The sequence below is a fragment of the Rhinolophus sinicus genome, linkage group LG07 (genome assembly GCF_036562045.2).
Source record: "Rhinolophus sinicus isolate RSC01 linkage group LG07, ASM3656204v1, whole genome shotgun sequence".
NCBI lineage: Eukaryota > Metazoa > Chordata > Mammalia > Chiroptera > Rhinolophidae > Rhinolophus > Rhinolophus sinicus.
Genome location: NC_133757.1, coordinates 83,493,942 through 83,513,420, shown reverse-complemented (window position 1 = coordinate 83,513,420; position 19,479 = coordinate 83,493,942). Strand labels below are relative to the sequence as shown.

The 19,479-nt window shown below is 57.2% G+C and overlaps 2 protein-coding genes across 8 annotated transcripts; one reads left to right on the top strand and one right to left on the bottom strand.

The window, feature by feature from the left end:
* Nucleotides 1-2: 2 nt before the first annotated feature.
* PRKCSH (PRKCSH beta subunit of glucosidase II) lies at nucleotides 3-19,363 on the top strand. Of its 5 annotated transcripts, none has more exons than XM_019744941.2 (18): nucleotides 3-60; nucleotides 8,733-8,885; nucleotides 9,092-9,208; nucleotides 9,778-9,873; nucleotides 9,966-10,023; nucleotides 10,860-10,977; nucleotides 12,476-12,605; nucleotides 14,942-15,026; nucleotides 15,838-15,916; nucleotides 16,594-16,680; nucleotides 16,959-17,120; nucleotides 17,213-17,309; nucleotides 17,719-17,788; nucleotides 18,072-18,161; nucleotides 18,362-18,436; nucleotides 18,531-18,630; nucleotides 18,723-18,886; nucleotides 19,025-19,363. In XM_019744941.2, exons 1-17 carry the CDS (start codon nucleotides 18-20, stop codon nucleotides 18,867-18,869), a joined length of 1,707 nt encoding a protein of 568 aa, XP_019600500.2. In that variant the 5' UTR covers nucleotides 3-17; the 3' UTR covers nucleotides 18,870-18,886; nucleotides 19,025-19,363. The 5 variants fall into 5 exon arrangements, with proteins under 5 accessions (XP_019600500.2, XP_074194246.1, XP_074194248.1 ...); XM_074338145.1 differs by having other exon boundaries at nucleotides 16,959-17,141; XM_074338147.1 differs by lacking the exon at nucleotides 3-60 and adding an exon at nucleotides 8,222-8,376.
* On the bottom strand, nucleotides 248-7,861 carry ODAD3 (outer dynein arm docking complex subunit 3). 3 transcript variants are annotated; one of them, XM_019744937.2, is made up of 13 exons: nucleotides 7,472-7,861; nucleotides 6,325-6,446; nucleotides 6,144-6,221; nucleotides 4,596-4,766; nucleotides 4,377-4,478; nucleotides 4,163-4,288; nucleotides 3,844-3,966; nucleotides 3,484-3,636; nucleotides 2,454-2,614; nucleotides 2,140-2,365; nucleotides 1,537-1,579; nucleotides 945-1,029; nucleotides 248-765 (listed from the first exon to the last, which is right to left on the bottom strand). In XM_019744937.2, the coding sequence occupies exons 1-13, from the start codon at nucleotides 7,710-7,712 to the stop codon at nucleotides 393-395; spliced, it is 2,004 nt and encodes a 667-aa protein (XP_019600496.2). In that variant the 5' UTR covers nucleotides 7,713-7,861; the 3' UTR covers nucleotides 248-392. The 3 variants fall into 3 exon arrangements, with proteins under 3 accessions (XP_019600496.2, XP_074194245.1, XP_019600497.1); XM_019744938.2 differs by having other exon boundaries at nucleotides 418-765; nucleotides 1,424-1,579; nucleotides 7,472-7,860; XM_074338144.1 differs by lacking the exon at nucleotides 6,144-6,221.
* Nucleotides 19,364-19,479: the final 116 nt, after the last annotated feature.

Here is a 19,479-nt window from a genome sequence, read left to right as displayed (position 1 = left end):
AGACCTGCGGCTCTCAGATGCCCCCAGCCGGACCCCAGCGCCCAGTCCAGGCACATGCAGGTGAGGTACCGGCCCTCCCTATAGGTGTGTATCAATCTGTGTCCAGAAGAAAAGCCAACTCTCTCCCAGGGGAGGGCTTTTTTGTGTCCTCAGGTGTGCAGGAGCTAGTGTGTATAGCTAAGTGAGGGGCCGGTCTGTGTGCTCAGATGGAGTCCTCTGTTCTCAGGTGGAGAGGGCTGGTCCGCCCCAAGTGTGGGGATATCCCGTTTCTCTGGGGGCCAGGGGGAGCACAATCTGTGTCCCAGGCTATGGGAGTCATCAATCCCCAGGTCAGAGGGTCTGAGCCTGTGGCTCTGGGTTTGAGGGGTCGCCATCTTTGGGGCGGTGCAGGGTCAAGGAAAGGCGAATACCCAGGGGGCTTGTCGGTGACCTTTATTGCGTGATTCCGAGGCCGCCTGGGGATATTTCCTGTGGGAACGTCCAGAGGCCCAGCCCCCTTCTCCACTCTGGGCTCCGCTGGGCCGTTCCACTCCCTTGTCTTGTCTGCGTTCAGCCCTTAAAGGGGTCCCGAGGGCTGGCGGTTGGGCACCGAGGGATCCGGAGCTCCGCAGTGGCCCAGAGGCGCCAGGTGGGCGTGAGGACAAGTCTAGGATCTCCGTGAGCGTCTGCGTCTCCTGCTGCGGGATTCGATTAATTTCTGGGAACGGATCTTGAGCTCTGCGCGAGTCACCACGTCGTTGTCTTCGTCTTCGGTCTCCTCTTCGTCTGCGGGGGTAGAGGGGTGGGGGGTGATAAGGGGCTTCAAGTCCCCCATCCCTGGGTCATATTTCCCGGGCCAGTCTTTACCACCCACCTCCACCGTGGCCCTGAGCTTGGCCTGGGACCACCTCCGGCTGCTCTGCTTGGGCCCCGCAGCCCCGCCCCTTTTTCCTGCCCGTACTGACCGAAGAACTTGTCCTTGGGACTGGCAAGGGGCAGGGCGATGCGGGTGTTGTACATGGGTAGCTTTCCCTCTAAGCTGGAGTAGAACTGTGGAAGAGGAGAGCGGGAGAGAAGAGTGTGGGCGAGGCAGGGACTGCAGAGTACTGTTCCCCCTCCTCCCCACCCTATTCCGAGATATACCGATTCCATACTCTGCCCTCTCCTCCGGTTTAGTTTTCCTTGGGCCCAGCCGCACCATTTGTTCTTAGCGCTCACCCTGATGCCCAGCCCCGTCTCCTTGTCCCCCTCCAGGCCCGTGTCTGGGGTTCTGCTCCTTGGCCTCTTGAGGTTCACCTTGGCTCCCCCAGCCCTCCCCTCTGGCCTCCCCGGACCTTCTGGACGCTCTCCTGGCTTAGGAAACTTCACCTGTTGTCCCTAAGGCCCCCGCTTGCTCCCTCGTGTCCGCCCCGCCCCCTCCTCCCCGCCCCCTGGTGATGGGCACCTCGCGGTCTGCGATGTGGCGCAGCATCTCAGGCACATCGTGGCTCTCGAGTTGCGCCTGCAGCTTCAGCAGCTTTTCCTCCACGAGGCCCAGCAGGTTCAGCAGATAGTCACCTGTCTTGGGATCCAGCTCCTTCTCCACGGAGCGGCGGGCATCCTGCGGCGGGGAACCCATGCTGGTCAGCCGGGAGAGGGCGCGGCCTCGGGCAGGTTCCACATAGGGGTGGGGCTTTTACTCCCTCGGGTCATGTCTTTGAAGGTGAGGGGCCACCCACAGGGGTGGTGCTATCCTCTGTGGGGCGGGGCCTCCGTAGTCAAGGGCCACGCCTATCAGGGCAGAGTCTTGGAAGTCAAGACGCAGAACATGGAGTGGGAGGAGGTCTTTTTTGGGGGTGAAAGGGTAATAACTTGAGAGAGGTCATTGTGAGGATGACCTGAAGAAATGGGACTTTGCTGCGGTCAGGGCGGGGCTTCTGTCTCGGGCCGCTCCAGGATTGCAGTGGGGTTTCTGAGCTTTCGGGTGAGGGGCCAAGGTGGGACTTTTCCCTGCGGAAGGGACCTGAGGCAGGACAGGATCTCTAAAGTCTTGGGCCACTTAAGGAGTAACGGGGTTCCCCAGGGTACATGAGGGTAATGACTGCGTTGTACACGGGCCTCTGACGTCCAGGACAGGGCATGGGGTTGGTTCCCTCCAGTGAGCTGCAGGGCAGCAATCACCTGAGGATCTGCATGGTCTCTTAAATCCTGGGAAGTTCCAGGCGGGACTTCCTCGGGGGCGAGGCCAGCCACTGTGACTTGGTCCAGCTTGCCCGCCAGGTGCTCAAGGCCCTCCTTCAGAGTTTGCATTGCCCGTTTGACCCGCTCCAGCTGGCTCTGGGCCTCAGTCCGCCGCTGCTCCTCCGCCTTGAGGCGCTCCTGCAACTCTTCCAGCAGCTTCTGTTCGCTGCAGGGAGCATGGAGGTTGCAACCATGGGAGCGCCGTGGACCTGCGGTCCCCACCCTCCTCCTCGGGCAACGGGGCCTCGCCTCACCTCATCAGAGTGGCCTCCCCCGAGTACTTGAGGTCTTCAAACTCCCGCTGCAACTGCTGCTTCTCTTGCTTCAGTCTCAGCAGCGTCTGCTCGTTCTCTCTCTTGAGCGTCTCCAACTGCGTGAAGGTGTCGCCCTGCGCCAGGAATCGCAGTACTACCGCCTGGGGGCCACCCAGTCCCAGTTAGAGCCAAGGCCTGGGCAGGCCCGGGTGCCCCCCCCCCCAGGGCACTCAGCACAGGGGGCCTAAGCTGGTGGCTTCTTCACAGCGATGTTTAGGACTCAGGGAGGCAGCCTTGGATAAAAATGATTTGCAGAGCCCTTCCCTCTCTATATCAGGAATTTGAATCAGCCAAAAATTAGCGTGCTGGGCAGGGTAGCAATGACCATAGCTGCTTTCCAAAATCAAGGTGCTGGCAACATTCTGGCTGCAAGTCTCACCCAATCTGGTGAGGAAATATGGCCTGTGGTGGTAATGATCCGTTCACCCAGCCAATTTCTGGAAAGGCCACCAGCCACAGTGCCCCAGATGGCCCTATAGGTCTGATTCCTGGAACTCCTCAGGGGTCATCACATGTGAAGAGTAGCAGGTTGGAGAGTGCCCAAAGGGGAGAAACCAGACTGGGGTCCAGGGAGATCAGTGTTTGCCAGCAGCGGACATACGGTCTCAGAAAATCTTGAGGAAGATGATGCAAAGCGTGGGTCCCAGGGTAGGGGTTCAGCTTTCTCGGGTCTGAGGGTGGTACTGGGCAGTCTACTGTGCCCCAGACAATGTTACAAGCAATGAGACACAGGAAAGTAGAGGCAAAACTCCCAGTTCTCACAGAGCCCACATGCCAAAGAAGTCAGTGCCACTGGTGTGAGGGTGAACCCAAGGAGAGGGAATGATGGCGAATGTAGACAGCTCGCTGGGTTTTGCTGTGAGAAGCAAGAGAGAAATGGGGCGGTAGCTGGAGGAGGAAGAGGGTGTCTTTTAAGAGAGCAGGTTTGTGTGCTGAGGAATTGATCCAGGGCACTGTGGGCAGCACTCACGTGCGATTCGGCCACGCCGGTGGCATCCTTGACCTTGCCAAAGAGCACCTCCATCTGGTACATGCTCCAGCGCCGCAGCAGCTCTTCCTCCTTGGTGCAGAGGCTATCCTGGATCGTATCATCGGACTGCAGCAGCACTTGCTCACGCTGGGTCTGCTCCAGGTTGAGGTCAGGGCCAGGATCAGCTTGTGGATAAGGGCTTAGGGTGTTGGCTGGGAAAGGGTATCAGGATAGGGGTCAGGGAGGGGGTGGGGCCCAGTCTGTGGGGCCAGGGCCAAGGCCAGGGGCCAGGTAAGGGCACCTGGGCACGGGTCAGGAGTGTGGGACAGGGCCTTGGTCCTGGCGCCCGGGGTGTGCCACCTTGCGCTCCATGCGTTCGTTCTGCAGTTTCCTTTCCTCTGCCCGCTTCTTGCACTCCATTATGTAGCGCTCACGCTTCTTGCGCTCTTGGAACACGGTCTCCTCCAGATACTGCAGCTGGTTCTGGAGGGCGAGAAGGACCAGCTGGCATCTACTGTGGCTCAGTCCCAGAGCTAAGAGCCCAAATTCGGACAGCTGGGCCAGGTCACAGGGTCCTGGGAGATAGATGGGAAGGCTCGGGGACAGTTGGGGTTTCAGATTCTGGGGCCAGGAGACCATGGCACCTGGGCAGGACCCCCAGGGACCAGCGGGCTGGCACCTTGGCAATGTCCTGGGCGGTGAGTGCCTCCTGGTTCACCACATGCAGTTCCTCAAGCTCGTGTTTTGTCTTCACCACCTCAGCCTCCATGGAATCCAGATGGTTTTCGAAGCGAAGGCTCTCCTCCTAGGGTTATGAGGAGTGGGGCAGGCCTGTGAATGGCCAGGCTGGCCCTCCCACTTGCCTCCCTCTCCCCAGCCTTCCTGGTCCCTACCTGTAGATAGGCTTTGAGCTCCAGGTATACATTGGTGATGTGTTCCGCCTCCTCCGCCTTCATCCGGGCCTTCTCCAGACGGTTCTCCAGGTTCCGCAAGGTCTAGAGCGAAGCAAGGCTGTGCTGAGTCCCCTCCCTGCTCAATTCCTCCTCCTCCAGGATCAAGTGCCCCCTCGGCCCCCGCCCAACTCCCACCCCTCCGCACCTCACTGGCCCCACCTTAGCCACCTCCGTGTTGCCATCTTGTGCCTCAGCCATCTCCAGCTCACGCAGGTTGTGCTGCAGCTGGAGCTCCTCCAGGCACTTCTGCTGCAACCCCACCTGGTGCCGCAGAGCATTGAGCTGATTCACCTTCTCCCTCAGCTGGTGGTCCAGGTGCTCTAGGGCCTGCTGGAGGAAGGGGAGCAAGAGCAGGGGCCTGAATCCCCCAGTCCTTCCTGCCTTCCTTCCCCTATATTTTGGCTCTCATCTCCCTTGTCTCTTAGCAGCGTCTGACCTGGCTGATCCTCCTGCAGATTTTTTTCTTTGGTGGCTTCCAGAAGCCCATTCCCCGGTTTCCACCCACCTCCCTGGCTGCCCCTTGTCTCTTTCGCCTTTTAATTTGCAGCCCCAGGTCCTTCTCTCCAGTGTCCACACCCACCCCCATCGTGATCCTATCCAGTCTCAGGGTTTTCAAGGTCACCTATACACTGAAGACACCCAAATTTGGCCTCCTGAACTGCAGGCTCATATATCCATATATACACTGCCTTCCAGATGTCTCCAGAGGTACCTCAAAAACCATCATGCCCAAAATCGAGCACTTGCTCTTTCCCCAAACCTGCCCTTCTCGAATCTTCCCTATCTCAGCTCATGGCAGCCCCATCCTTCTAGGTACTCAAGTCCAAAACCTGGATGTCATTTCTCACTTTCTCTTTTTCTCTCCCACCTACATCCAACTTGTTTGCAATTCTCTGTTCTATTTCAAAGGTTTCCCAGAGCTCTCTTTCTTCCTATTTCTAGCACTTTCATCTTAGTGCAGCCAACACCATTTTTCACCGGGATGACCTCCTCCTGCCTTCCACTCTTGCTTACTCACAGTCCCTTTTCCACTTCCCTGATTCTTAGCATATAAAATGCACCCTTCATCATGGCCAGCAGGCCTGCTGCAAGGTTCAGCTCCTGATGACTTCCCTGTCCTCACCTCTTACTGAACCCCTGTCACTCACTTCCATCCAGCCACACTGGCCACCTCCTGCGCCTCCAACATTACATTTGTTCCTACCCCAGGGACACTGTATTTGCTGTTCCCTTTGCCTGGAGCACTTTTCCCCAGATCATTTCCTGCCTGGCCCATTCTCAGCACAAATATCACTTCTTAGAAAAAGGGGTCTTTGCTGACTTCCACACCCCAATCTAAAGTGGAAGTGTGGACCCCATCCATCTCTAGTCAGTTACTCTTTTTTATTTTGTTTCTCTTGTCACTACTAGAAATTACTTTGTTTCCATATTTCTTGTTCTTAGGTTTTTATGTATGTTTTCTCCACTAAAATATAAGATTTTGGGGAGTGGGGACTTGGTCTGTTTTTTCACTGCACAATCACCAACACCTAATACCATACCAAGCACATGGTCAGTGTGTGATAAAGATTAATTGAGTGAATAATGAGTGGCAGCGGGTGGGGAGAAAGGATTAGAGAGGGAGAGATGGGAGGTAGGGAGTCCAGTGGGGAGGGGATCCAGGCTGCAAATGAAGGGAGATGGTCAGTGGAGTGGGGATGGGCAAACCTGGCCTGTCCTGTTCTTCAGGTATGGCTTCTCTGACTTCCATTCCTGAATCACTGCCTGGACCACTTTCTCATCTCCCTGCAAGCAGAGGAGTCCAATCACCACTTATCCAGGTGGTGTCAGCACCTGGGAATGCTGGCCATACCCTCTGGAACCTCTTCACCCACTTCTGCACCCTCACCTGGAGTAGGTCTGTCAGCTGTAGTTGCAGCACCCTGGTCTCCTCGCGTAGCTGGTTGATGGTTTCCTGATTCTTCTTGATGTTCCACTGGGTATTTTCATAAAAGGCTTTCCGGTCACCCTCTGGAGTCATATGAGGTGGGCAGGCATAAGCAGAGCATCATGGGGATTGGGGAGGACTTCCCAGGGGAAGGACCTTTGTGTAATCATCAACTTAATATTATAATAATACTTTGTGTTGAGCATTTATTATGTATTTGGTGCTGGACCAAGAGTTTTCCAGGTATCAAATACCATATGCCAATAGGTGCACATTCATATCCACATCGTATCCCTTTTATAGATGAGAAGACTGAGGCTCAGGCTTATTAGATTGTTCAAGGTCACAGCAGTCTAACTCCTGAGCCCATACCTTCAACCACTATGCAAGATTGCCTCCTAATAATAAGACAATAACAATAATGGTTTACACCAGTATTTCCTAGCCTTGGCATGACTGACATTTGGGATGGACAATTATTTGCTGTGGTGAGCAGTCCTGTGCATTGTCCGATGTTGAGCAGCATCCCTGGCCTCCACCCTCTATGATGCCAGTAGCACTCTCCCCCAATAATATGACAACCAAAAATGTCTCCAGACATTGCCAAATGTCCCCTGGGGAGCAAATCGGCCCTCTTCCATTGAGAACCACTGCTTTGCACTTTATAATGTGTTACTATGTGCCAGGCACTGATCTAAGCACTTAACACATTTCTACTACCTATGGAATTGTACTGTTATCCCCATTTTACAGATGGAGAAACAGAGCAATTAGATTACTCTTAGTCCCCCAAAGTCAAACAATTAGTATATACAGAGCCAGGATTAGAACCCAGAAAATCTGGTTCTAAAACCTATGTTCTTCACCACACCATGCATGACAGAAGAGTTTAGATTACACAAAAGTATGAAATAAAGTCCAGTTGACTCTGAGCCCAGGAAAAGTTTTATGAGATGAGGAAAACCATGAACAAGTATGAATTTTTGCTTCCAGAAACTGACCACCTGGATGAATACTGGTGAACATCCTTGTCACACTATGCCTAGTCAGGGGGCTGGGTGGACACTGTTGACTCCTGACCCTTCTGGGCCCTTTGGAGCCATCTTACCTAAGAGATGTATCTTCCTTTGTAACTCAGCCACCTGCGTGTGCACAGCAGACTTCCGCCGACTGGCATAGACGAACCCCTGCTTGGAATGGCGCGGGGGCCAGGCATGTGCCGCGCCCTTGCCTCTAGGGTGGTCGCGCTTAGCCTGAGCCTGATTACCCTTGGTCTTGGAAGAGGTCGCAATCTGGTCCTGAGTAGGTAGGGCGTTGGTAGAGGCCGCCCAGCACAGAGGAGACGTCATGATTGGGTTTGTGCCAAAGACCCCTGAGGTTTAGAGGGGCTTCTAGAAATTGCTCCGCTCCGGGATCTGTCAGCTCGGGTTCCTCCGGCAATGGAAATGCACTTTCCGACCGCTTGGCGGGGCCTCGCAGCATCTCCCGGTTGCTAGGTAACCTCCTCCCCTCCTCCTTCCAGCGCTCCATGGAAACCCCCCGCGTTGTGCACCACTGTTCTCATTGGCTGATGCTGCATGGAGGGGCGGTCCCAACAAGAGACAGGGCGGAGTCGCGGAGCAGAATGGTGGGGTAGGGTACATATGCGTCACGTGCTCATCCCACTTCCTCTTCCCTCGTAACCCCGCCCGGGGTTCGCAGGCATTTTTCAGGAACTTTCTTTGGCGACTGCAGAATCCGCCACTCCCAAGATGGAGGCGCCTTGTGCCGCCATTAAGCGCGAATCTTCAGAACTATCCCTTCTAAGGCTTCACAGTCCTATCCAAGATGGCTGTCTAGGTTCCAGCATCCTTATTTGTCACTCTCAACATGGCGTTGCTGAGCTACCATTCTGGGAGCGCGTTGTGGTGCCGGAAGTGACGTACCCGCACTTTTCCGCTTTCTTCTGCAGGAGGAACAGTTGGCTGCTGGGCTAGGGGGCGCGGTGGATGTTGATCTTTGCCCCGGTCTCTTGTAGGTGTTGAATTAGCAGGCGGGAGGGCATCCCAATTTCCTGTTGCTGGGTGGCCTGACGGTATGCGTCGGGAGAGGGGGAGGCTGTTGACCCCTTCGGCCTATTGGGGGGAATTGGATCGTTCACTCCCCCACCACCCACGTGGAGAGCGGAGGTTTTGAGATCCCTACCATTGAAATGAGCAAAATTAGACTCCCCTCCGCTGGGCAGGATTGGGGAGACTCCCTCCCATATCTTTCCCCATGAGCCCCCATTGCCCGGAAGCGATGGAGGAATCCAGTTGGCAGGAGGAAGAGGTGCTTTCTTTTAGCTGGTAGTAACCCTCTGCCACTGACCGGCCTCCCCTTTCTTGCAGCGTTGGAGCACAGCGCATCTCCCCGCAGCCTGCTTCCTCCCACAGATCACTTTCCCCGCCTTCAAATCTCCGGCAAGATGTTACTGTTGCTGCTGCTGCTCCCGGTGTGCTGGGCCGTGGAGGTCAAGCGGCCCCGAGGCGTCTCCCTCACTAGTAAGTCCGCCGCTGGATGATGGGAGTAGGGCGTGGGACGGGCCGATTTTGGCTTTGGACTAGGAATTGTATAGCCCTTTGCCTCAGTTTCCCCTTCTCTGGGTAGGGAAGGTGGCCGTGCTCAGCTGGTGGGTGGAGGCAGAGGTGCCCGTTAGGTTCAGAGGGCCTCTTCCTGCCCTGGGCTGAGTCCTTTCGCCCCTCCCCAGACCTTCACTTCTATGATGAGTCCAAGCCATTCACTTGCCTGGACAGCTCAGCCACCATCCCTTTCGATCAGGTCAACGATGACTACTGTGACTGCAAGGATGGCTCAGATGAGCCTGGTGAGTTTTGTCTTCATTCATTCGTTTATCATACATCTATGGAGCACCTGGTGAATGCTTGGCCCTGTGTGGTGACCAAGATAGAGCCAGTCCCGCTCCCTGTTGAGTAGGGAAAGCTGGCACAGAAGCGAGTGGTCAGTGGTTTGGTGAGGGGAGCCACAGGAGCTGTGGGAGCCCAGAAAAGTCCCGACCCAGCGCGGGGAGGTGAGGTCTTGGCTGCATCCTGAAGGGTGCAGCAAATGGAGAGGCCAGCCATGTGCAAGCATCCAGACATGGGAGAGAAGGCCAAGGCGCAGACACGGGACAGAGGAGCAGGCAAGGGAGGTAGGAGTTGGTGGCCCTCTTCTGAGGGTGTTGGTGAGGAGAGGCAGGAGGGAGCACTGGAGAGTTTTGTTTCAGGGCCTGAGTGTGCAGCTGTCTCCTTCCTTTACTCGGAAATGGTTGTTTTTATGTTTGTTTGGCTCTCTGTGTGCATGTGTGTTGGGGTTGGTGGGGAGGGGGTCTGTCTGAGTGGATGTGAGGTGTGAGGCTCTGAACACACTCTGAAAACTCTCCCTTCTTCCCCACAGGCACGGCCGCCTGTCCCAACAGCAGCTTCCACTGCACCAACATAGGCTACAAGCCCCTGTACATCTCATCCAGATGGGTCAACGATGGAGTTTGTGGTAAATGAGATCCCCCTGGGGTTAGGGAAAAAGGCAGGGGTGGAGGGAGGAGGCACTGCCAGGTCTGATGGCACCCACACCTCTGCCCTCAGACTGCTGCGACGGGACGGATGAGTACAATAGTGGGATCGTCTGTGAGAACAGCTGCAAGTACGTGGGTGCCACCCACCCCTCCAGGACCTTGCCTTACCCTGCCCAGTGAATGAGGCCCCCTCTCTTTTCTGCTTTTGAGTATTGAGCACTCACTCTGTGCCAGGTGCCTAGTGAATGTTCCATCTCCAGTTTTCCCTCTGGCCCAGAAGCAAGTGCAGTCATTTGCCTGTTCAACAGGTGAAGAAGCTCAAGTTTAGAAAGGAGAATGACTTCCTCAGGGTCACGTAGCTAGGAGACAGCAGAGCCCAGGTCAGTCTAACTTAAGACTCCACGCTTTTCATTGTTATGCTCTGCAGCAGGACCTGAAAACTGAAATTCCCACAGGCAGGTAATCTAAATGGCAGAAGCAGGCTGAATATAAGGCAGTGGGGCGTGGTGGGGAATGAGACACCTAAAGGGACAGCTGCCCTTGACTCCAGTTAGTTGATGGCAGGTGACATCGTTTTTCAACGAAACCAAAAGTCCTGATATTTATGTAAACTCTTCTGAGTGAAGATCTTTTATTTAAGTAAAGGGTGAACCACACACAACATGCTTACTGGCCAGATTGGGAGACTGTGACTTCTGGACTTTTCTCTCCTTTCTCTCTTGGGAGCCAATTTCTGGCCCCACATGCCAGCACTACCTAGTCCCTCCCTTGACCCTGAGGATGGGTGAACCTTGCCCACTCCCTCTTCCCAAGGACAGGGATGCAGGGAGGTGGGAGGAGAAGGGCTTGCTCTCTTATCTTTCCCAACATGGGGGCAGAAGGTGGGGTTGAGCCCTTTTGGAAGAGGCAGATCTGATGGGTCCTAAGTGCCCCCTGGTGCTGCCTGTGTGTGCCCCCACCCCAGAGAGAAGGGCCGTAAGGAGAGAGAGACATTGCAGCAGATGGCAGAGGTTACCCGTGAGGGATTCCGCCTGAAAAAGATCCTTATTGAGGACTGGAAGAAGGCCCGGGAGGAGAAGCAGGTGAGGGACCCCCTGGGGCTGACCCAGGACAATTTGGGCCCTGAGGAGGGCTGGAGGCATGAGCTGGCGAGGCTGGGTTGGGTTGACACCTGCTCCAGACACTTGCTCCTGGAGGCTCTTACTGTCTGCTTGCGCCTTGGTTTACTCATTTGTCCACTGGGCATTTAGTCATTTGTTAAGCTGTTAGCAAGTGGACAGTGGTGAGCACAGGTGTGTACTGGGGCCTTGGGTGGCAGACTGAAATGGGCTGGGAGGAGCTCTGCTGCCTCCTAGAACAGGAGTGACGCCTCTGCATCCCGGGTCTTGGTTCTGTCGTCTCCAAGATGGGGCCAATGACTGTAGCTTCTCAGTTCTAGAGGAGGATTCAAGACCCTGTCAGTCAGCAGCAACTGGGTTTGTTCAGTAGGGTGGATGCTTTGTGGGCCAGAGAGGGTATGTCCCCAAGTGTGTGTCTCCCTCCGCTGCCTGCCACCCCCATGGCCATTTCATGGGTCAGAGTCCTCAGCACCGCTCCTGGACTCCTGCTCGATCTACTGAGCAAGTGTTCCAGCTCTGTTTCTCTGCCCAGGGAAGGTTCTAGGTCTTCTCCCATCCCCATGTCAAATTCATTGGGCAGTGAGGCCCCTCCTGAGTTAGGGGCAGTGAGATCCTTCCCAAGTTCAGGGAATAGTGGTAGAGCCATGTGGTGAGATTGTTTCTAAGTGACCTTTCCCCTTTTGGGGAGGATCCTGGCAGTAGGCCAAGTTGATGTGTCAGCCAAGGTCTCGGGAGGAAAATGATCCTGTGGGGGTTTAGGCTAAGACCCTATAGCTTGGGACCCCATCCATAAGTTGGAACCTGCCCAGCAAACTTGTTCCTTCTTGAAATATCCGCAGAGGCCCAAGATGTGCTGTGCACTGGGCATGAGGCTAGAAGCAGACCAGGAACTGCCTCAAGGGTACACTATGTAGTGGGAAGGACAGACAGAAAGTGATGCCCAGGGCTGCTGGGAAAGGGAAATTTGGGGCTGTGGTGCATAGAAGAGACTTGCCTGGTCCCCCTGTCCCCCCCCTCCCCCGCCAATTGTCTTGGGGGAAGGAAGCAGGGAAGACCTCCTGCAGGAGGAGGCCTCTAAGCTGAAATTTGTGGGGTAATTCAGAGATAGCCAAGCAGAGTGTTCCAGACAGAAGGAAAGCATGTGTGAAGGACTGGAGGCAGAGAGCTTTGGGAGGTCTGAATGTTGTCAGGGCAGTTGGGTCTAGAGTTTAAAATAGCAATGGGGCAGATGGGGCTGGAGAGGCAGCAGGGGCCGGTCACATGGGGCCTTGGGACTACATTGAGGTGTTTGGGTTTCTCTCCAGTGGGCTGCGGAGAACCGCAGCAAGGCGGGGACTCAGGGAGATGTATGTTTTGGAAAGATTCTGCGGTTGCCATGTGGAGTAGAGGCAGGGAAGTGGCAGTTCATGAGGAAGAAGGCAGAACAGGAGGAGAGCTGGCCCCTTGCCTTCTGCCCACCCAGCAAAAGCTCGCTGAGCTGCAGGCCGGAAAGAAGTCTTTGGAGGACCAGGTGGAGATGCTGCGGATTGTGAAGGAGGAGGCTGAGAAGCTAGAGAAGGAGGCCAAAGACCAGCACCAGAAGCTGTGGGAAGGTATGTCACTGGGTGGCCATGACTCACTTGCCTTGGCTACTGGCCAGGAAGAGCCTGGGCCCAGAAGACTTGCCCATCACGTATTTGTTTTCTCTGCTGGCTTAATCCTGCTGCCTCAGTTCCCCGTGCCTAGTTACCTTGGACTGTGTGTTGATCATATCTGACAGTCAGTCGTAGGAATAATTTGTAGCCTAGCATGAGAGGTCCTTGTCTAGAGAGGAGGGGCTTTTCTTTCTACCAGTTAGGGATCCCCAAATCCAAATCGGGTTGGAGGTTCCTCCAACCTCTCAGGCAGTGTGAGCTGAGATCTGAGTGTAGGCTGGGTAATTTCCTGTCCAGCTTCTCTCTCCCTGAGGGGAGAGCCCCGTGGGGTCACAGTGTAGTTACTTGGAGTGGGGGGTGTCTGCTGTTATGCTCCCACCTTGGAGTTTGATTTCCATCTCCTGGCACCACTAGTTTTTATCAAAACAAACATCTAAATTTGCCAGGATTGGCAAGGTCCTTTAGGGCAAAACCCGCTTCTGCGTCTTACCTTCCCAAGGGCCTCTTTGCCCTGGCAATCCCTACTGCCTTGGTTAGTTTTAAGATGATTTTTTATGCTGTGTCCAGCATTTTCTTGCTGTTGGCAGGTCGTGCCACCATTATGGGAAATTGGAAGCCTTGGTCCTCATTCTCAGTCTGCTCCATTGGGGAACATACCGTGGAAGCAGGATAGAAGGGGGAGGTGGGGAAGAAAGAAGCCTTTTACTCCAGACTAGTTAAAGGACAAAGCATTGCTGGAAGGATTTGGAGGTGTGGTCCCAGCTGCTCATATGGCTGATAACCAGGAACCAGGCAAGCCTCCCTCGGAGGCCATGCTATTGATCTCCTTTGTCTCTCGGGGCATCTGCTGCATTCTTCCTTCCCTTCCTTCCCTCTCTCTCTGCCTTGATTTCTCATAATCAAGAATTCAATAGTTCATCCAACAAGCATTTGTTGAGTGCCTGCGAGGTATGTGCCAGGCACACCCCAGGGGCCAGCAATACAGCATTGAACAAGATGGAGAAATCCTCTGCCTGCAGAGGGAGCAGATGCAAAGGCCCTGAGGCAGCATCATATCTGATTTGTAAGGAACAGCAAGGCAGCCGTGTGGCGGGAAGGAGTGAGCGAGGAGAGTTGGGGGAGACAAGGGCAGGTGCTGATGGGCAGAGCCTTAGGGACCATGCGGAGACTTGGATTTTTACGCCAAGTAAGGTGGGAGCCATAGAGGATTCAGAGCAGAGGAGGAACAGGAAGCCAGAAAACCGGGGAGGAGCTGGCTGCCAAGAGGCTCCCTGTCCACAATCCCACGGGCTCATTGGACAGAAGGACCTGCAAGGGTTCCCCTTGTCCTTCTTTCATCAGTGGAGGCTGTTTCTGCCCCCACATCCTGGTTTCCACCATCTTCTGCTTCTTAGAGACCCTGGACCTTCAGTTTCTCCCCTTTGCTGGGTGGTCTTCTCTGGCTGGCACCTTTCCTCTGCCTAGAAATACGCTCAGACCTCTGCTGCCCAAACAGCTATCTCCAAGCTCAGCCTTCCCCTCCAAGGCTGTGAAGCCTTATTGCCTCTTCATCCTGGCTGAACCTGCTTATTTTACTCCTTGTCCTGGTTCCTGAGGCCTGGATTTCCTGTTTGTTAAGTCTGTGAACTTTTCTCCACTCGCTTCATGGAAGCCACTGCTCTGTGAGGATGGTTCTTCTGCCCTTTTCTGGTGGCCCACACCCTCCTCCTCAGTGGGCCCAAGACCCCGGTGCTTCTTCTGGGCTAGGACCCTGATCTCTCTTCTCCGCTCTGGTTCCCCACCCACAAATGCAGCTGTACCTGCCCCTAAATGTCTCACAGGGACCCCGAACCAGGTTACCCCCCTTGCCTGGCTGTACCTCCCCCCCCCCATCTCCATTCGTGGGAGAGCGAGCCAGGTGGGGAGCTGGGCCCCTTCTCGTGGGGGCCTCCTGGACATGGCAACCCAAGGCATGGTCGCCCTATCTGCTTCTCACATGGTCTCTGCTGGCCCCTCACTTGTTCAAACCAAAGTCCCAGGAGTGTCCTCAGTCACCCCTCAAATCTGACCCACCTGCAGACCCCTGTCAGCTCTCCCTTCAGACCCTCCCCACTCTGGCACTTCTCATTCCTGCCCTCGCCAGCCCTTGTCATCGCCCGGCTCCTGCCCCCAGTCTGTCCCACACAGTGGCCTGACTCAGGGCCCTAGTGCCCAGCGAATGGCCAGGCACACAGCCGGTGATGGAGGAGGGCAGGTTTCAGGGTGGCAGGAGCCAGCGGGCGGTGCAGAGGGTGACAAAGCTGGCGCCTCCACAGAGCAGCAGGCCGCCTCCAAGGCCCAGCAGGAGCAGGAGCTGGCGACCAGTGCCTTCCAGGAGCTGGACGACGACATGGACGGGGTGTGAGTTTGCCTGCCCTCCCCTGGGATTCCCCTCTTCCCAGCACCTGCCTTTAGAAACCAGCCAGCCCCCCACCTCACAATGGGTCCTGAACTGGTCCCAAGCCCTCTCTGTGAGCCTCTACTTACTCATGTGTAAAATGGGTCCAAAATAGGCCAGGGTTGGGGGAGGAGATGAAGGAAACTGCCCTCCCAAGGAGCTGAGCGAGGTGATGAGGGGTCCCACTACTGTTCCCAAGCCTACTCGGGTCAAAACCAGACCCCTTGGGATCCTAGCTGTGCCCCTTAACTTGCTGGCTGACCCCAGGCAAATGGCTCTGTGGAGGGTGGCTGTTGAGAACAAGGAGGTTGGGCAGGCACCCCGGCAAGGAGCAGGGGGCTTCAGAGGAACCAAGAGGGCAGAATGGGCAGGACATACCATTCCCTGGTTGGCAGTGGTGATGGGTGGAGGGACAGGATGTGGTGCCCGGGCCATCATGGGTACTTGGGCTCTGCTGAGTGGAGGGCACCAGTCAGAGGGCAGTTTGGACGTATTCGGTGTTGAGGGTGGAAGGAAATGGATGCTGCTGGTGAGTCAGGAAGAGAGGGGTCTTGGGGGACACAGGATCCACATGTCTCCTAATCCCACCCCTGTCTCTGTCCCTCCTGTGAGCTTTGGTGTGGTGGAGACGTAAGGATGGGGTAGGAGGCAGGGGACTGGGTGGCTGGGACCTGTCCTTCTCAAGGGTGGGGGCTGGAGGGGGCCCCAACCCTAGAGCTCTCCTCCCAACTTCCGGCTGCTCAGCCATCTCGGTCTCTGCCTGTGTCCCTGCAGGGTCTCGGTGGCCGAGCTTCAGACCCACCCGGAGCTGGACACTGACGGGGATGGGGTGCTGTCAGAAGGGGAAGCCCAGGTACCTCACCCTGCCCTTGGCCTGGGGCTCCTGGAGAGGATTGCCCCAGGTGACTTCAGGGCCTGCAGGCTGTCCCCGTGGAAAGTGCCCTGCTGGCCCTGGACCAGGGCTGCTGGGGTGCACGGCCTGGCTGATGTGGCCTGGCATTGCCTGGGTGAGCCAAGAAGGCAACTACCCGGCACTAGTTCTTCCTGCCCTTTGGGACCTGGTGGGGTCACGTGGGTGCCACAGGGTGTCTGGTCGGCACAGAGCCAGGTTTCCCTCCCACAGGCCCCTGCAGGCTCCCACCAGTGTGTGCGCCCAGTTCGCACTCCTCACATACAGGCCTTTGGCTCTCTGTCCATTGCTGTCCCCTGCTGGGTCCCTTCCTGTCCCTCATGGCCTCTCCTTCTGAGGGCCTGGTGATCTCTGGTGGTTGTGCTCTTCCCTCTCTCTGTCCCATTCTCTCTAGTCTCTCCAGTAGCCCCCCTCCCCCACCCCCTTGGGGGGCTCCTCTTTCTGTGGCCTGTGCTGCCCCCTTCTGGCTGCTGCACCTCACCCAGTCTGGCCCCATTGTGGCCTTGTACCCAGGGCTCGTGCCTGGCACCACAGCCTGAGGCCCACCTTGCAAATGCTTGGGGCACAGGAGAGGGACCCGGTGGCCCCGATCCTGACGCTATCCCAACAAATGCGCATAGACCCTGCTTGGGGGAGACGTGCAGATGGACGCCACCGCCTTCCATGACCGTGTCTGGGCTGCCATCAGGGACAAGTACCAGTCTGAGGTCAGTGGGGGAGGGGAGGTGATGTGGTCCCTCCCTGCCAGTGCCTCACAAAGGAACTGCCTCCAGTTCTGGCGCTGGGCCATCCTGGCCAGCTGGGCCGCCTCAGCCCCTCACCCCCAGCTGTCAGTCCCTCTCTCCCTCCCTCCCTCCAGGCTTCCTGGGAGGGGCAGGGACACTGACGCTGCCCATGGGGCAATGGTGTAAGCATGGACCCCCATGCCATGGGGTAGGGAGTGGACCCCAAGGCCACAGCACTGAGCGCCCCACACGCCCGTCAGGTGCTGCCCACTGATTGGCCGGTGCCTTCTGCTCCTGACCTGACGGAGCTCACAGAGGAGCAGCGCCTGGTTCCCTCACCGCCCACGGAGGAGGAGGAAGAGGAGGACGAAGAAGAGGAGCCTGAGGAGGAGGAAGAGGAGGAGGAGGAGGAGGGTTCCCAGGTGCAGGGGGAGCAGCCCAAGGTGTGTGTCTGGGGGACAAAGGGGTGTGGGGGGCCGGGGGCTGGGTCATTCGCTAATTGCCCCTTCCTTAGGAGGCCCCACCCCCACTCATGCCCCCCAAGCCAGCCAGTGCCACCGAGGAGGACAAAATGCCACCCTACGACGAGCAGACACAGGCCTTCATTGACGGTGAGGGCTCACTGGGTCTGGGAGGGAGGGGACCCTGCCCCCCCCCCATTGCCTGTACCTGCAGGAGCCCACGATCCAGGCCCCACATGGTCCTCAAGCAAGACTGGGGGCTGGGGCTGGGGGAGGCTGGCACCACCCCCATCGGCCCCACGGGCCCTCCTGCCTCCTCACAGTCTGCCCCTTGTTGGTGCCACCCTCTCAGGTGGAGAGCCAGAGGGGCCCTGGGAGCCGAGAGCCTGGGCAGTGAGTGGGGTCTGCCCTGTGGCTGGCAAGGCCACAGAGCCTTCCTGTGCCCAGTGTCGCCCAGAGCAGGCCTGGGGGTGGGGAAGCAGATGTGTCCGGGAACCTCCTTCCCCCTTTCCCTGGGTGAGGGTTGGGGCACCTCTGACTTCTCCTCTGCCCCCTGCAGCCGCCCAGGAGGCCCGCAACAAATTTGAGGAGGCCGAGCGGTCCTTGAGGGACATGGAGGAGTCCATCAGGTATAGGGTGCGGGTCTGGCCACAGCAGGGCAGCGTCTCCACCTGCCCCAGCCGCCTGCTGCCTAGCTCCCCAGAGGAGGTGGTAATGGGGAGTCGCCGAGGCAACCGCTGCCACCGAGCAAAGAGGTAGCAGTGGTTCCTGAGGTCCCCAGGTGGCGAGGAGCCAGAGCCCAGCCCCCACGCTTCCCTCCACCACAATCACAGGGATTTCCAGCATTGTCCTGTCAGTCTGTGGTGACTTGGCTGCTCCGGCTGCCCCTTCACCACTTGCCTTCCTTTCCAGGAACCTGGAGCAGGAGATTTCCTTTGATTTTGGCCCCAATGGGGAGTTCGCCTACCTGTACAGCCAGTGCTATGAGCTCACTACCAATGAGTGCGTTACCCGCCAAGGGCAGGTGGGCGGGTGGGCTTGGAGGGTCTGAGCCTGAGCAAGGTCACAGGGAGAGTAAAGGGGTGGCTTTAGGGGCGGTCAGTGGAGTTTGAGGGGCCTGTGTATGCCCCCGCCATGTGTAGGACCGTCAGGGTGGCTGGGGTCCTGCGTCCCCCCTGCCCACCAGCCCTATCCCATGACAGGTACATCTATAGGCTCTGTCCCTTCAAGCTTGTCTCACAGAAACCCAAGCTCGGCGGCTCCCCCACCAACCTCGGGTGAGTGGTCTCAGGCTGGGCCCCCCTCTGTTCCACCCCCGACCCCCCCAAACCCCCCCAACTGGCCCACCCTCAGCATCCCACTCTCCCGCAGCACCTGGGGCTCATGGGCCGGCCCTGAGCATGACAAGTTCAGTGCCATGAAGTATGAGCAGGGCACGGGCTGCTGGCAGGGCCCCAACCGCTCCACCACTGTGAGTGAATGGTGGGGGTTGTGGGGGCCGGGTTGGGGCCTAGGCCTGGCTGAGCCCACCTGAGCCCCCACCTGCTCTCCCACCCTTCCCAGGTGCGCTTGCTGTGCGGGAAGGAGACGGTGGTGACCAGCACCATGGAGCCCAGTCGCTGTGAGTACCTCATGGAGCTGATGACGCCAGCCGCCTGCCCGGAGCCACCTCCTGAACCACCTGCGGATGGCGACCACGATGAACTCTAGTCCTACTTGGCACAGAGGTGGGTAGGGAGGTGGGTCTCTGCCTGCCCGGTTTGGGGGTGCAGTGGGGTCTGAGGAAAACAGACCTAGGTCAGCACCGTTGCTCTCCTCACCTGTGTCCCTTATCTCTTTCTCATTGGGTCTTTCTCTGGCTCCAGAACCTCAAGGCATGGAACCAGCCCCCAGCGGTGCTGCCCACCCACTTCACAATCTGTGGACCAAGACCTGCCCGTCTGGGTTTCCTTACCCTTCCCGTGGGGGCAGGAACCATGAGAGGCCCCCTGCCCTTCTCTTGGACCAGGTGTGACGTGACAGCCATGTTCCCAGACTCCAGCGTCCCCCAAAGATGGACTAAAGGAGTACACCCTCCCCAAGCCCCCAGCCTGGTGGCTTACTGCCCACTCTGCCCTGAACCCTTACCCAAGGTATCTGCCTCCCCTCCTGGTGGGGACAGTGAATTGACTGTGACCTCAAAAATAAATGATCCCCCCAACCCATCTGTGTCTGCCTTGCTTTGTCAGGTGTGAAATGGGCCAAGGGTGGGCAGAGGGCAGAACAGACAGGGCAGCAGCTTTCTGTAGATCCTGGGCTGACCTCCCCCATCAGGCCAGCT

Excerpts from the sequence above, each read along its gene's own strand:
- PRKCSH (XM_074338145.1), top strand. The coding sequence starts at position 18 with ATGCCCCCAGCCGGACCCCAGCGCCCAGTCCAGGCACATGCAG. Across the intron at positions 9,874-9,965 it reads GGTCAACGATGGAGTTTGTG|ACTGCTGCGACGGGACGGAT; the intron begins GTAAATGAGATC and ends CTCTGCCCTCAG. Across the intron at positions 17,789-18,071 it reads GACATGGAGGAGTCCATCAG|GAACCTGGAGCAGGAGATTT; the intron begins GTATAGGGTGCG and ends CTTCCTTTCCAG.
- ODAD3 (XM_019744937.2), bottom strand. The coding sequence starts at position 7,712 with ATGACGTCTCCTCTGTGCTGGGCGGCCTCTACCAACGCCCTACCTACT. Across the intron at positions 3,637-3,843 it reads ACGAACGCATGGAGCGCAAG|ACCCAGCGTGAGCAAGTGCT; the intron begins GTGGCACACCCC and ends AACCTGGAGCAG. Across the intron at positions 2,615-3,483 it reads CCGGCGTGGCCGAATCGCAC|GCGGTAGTACTGCGATTCCT; the intron begins GTGAGTGCTGCC and ends GGTGGCCCCCAG.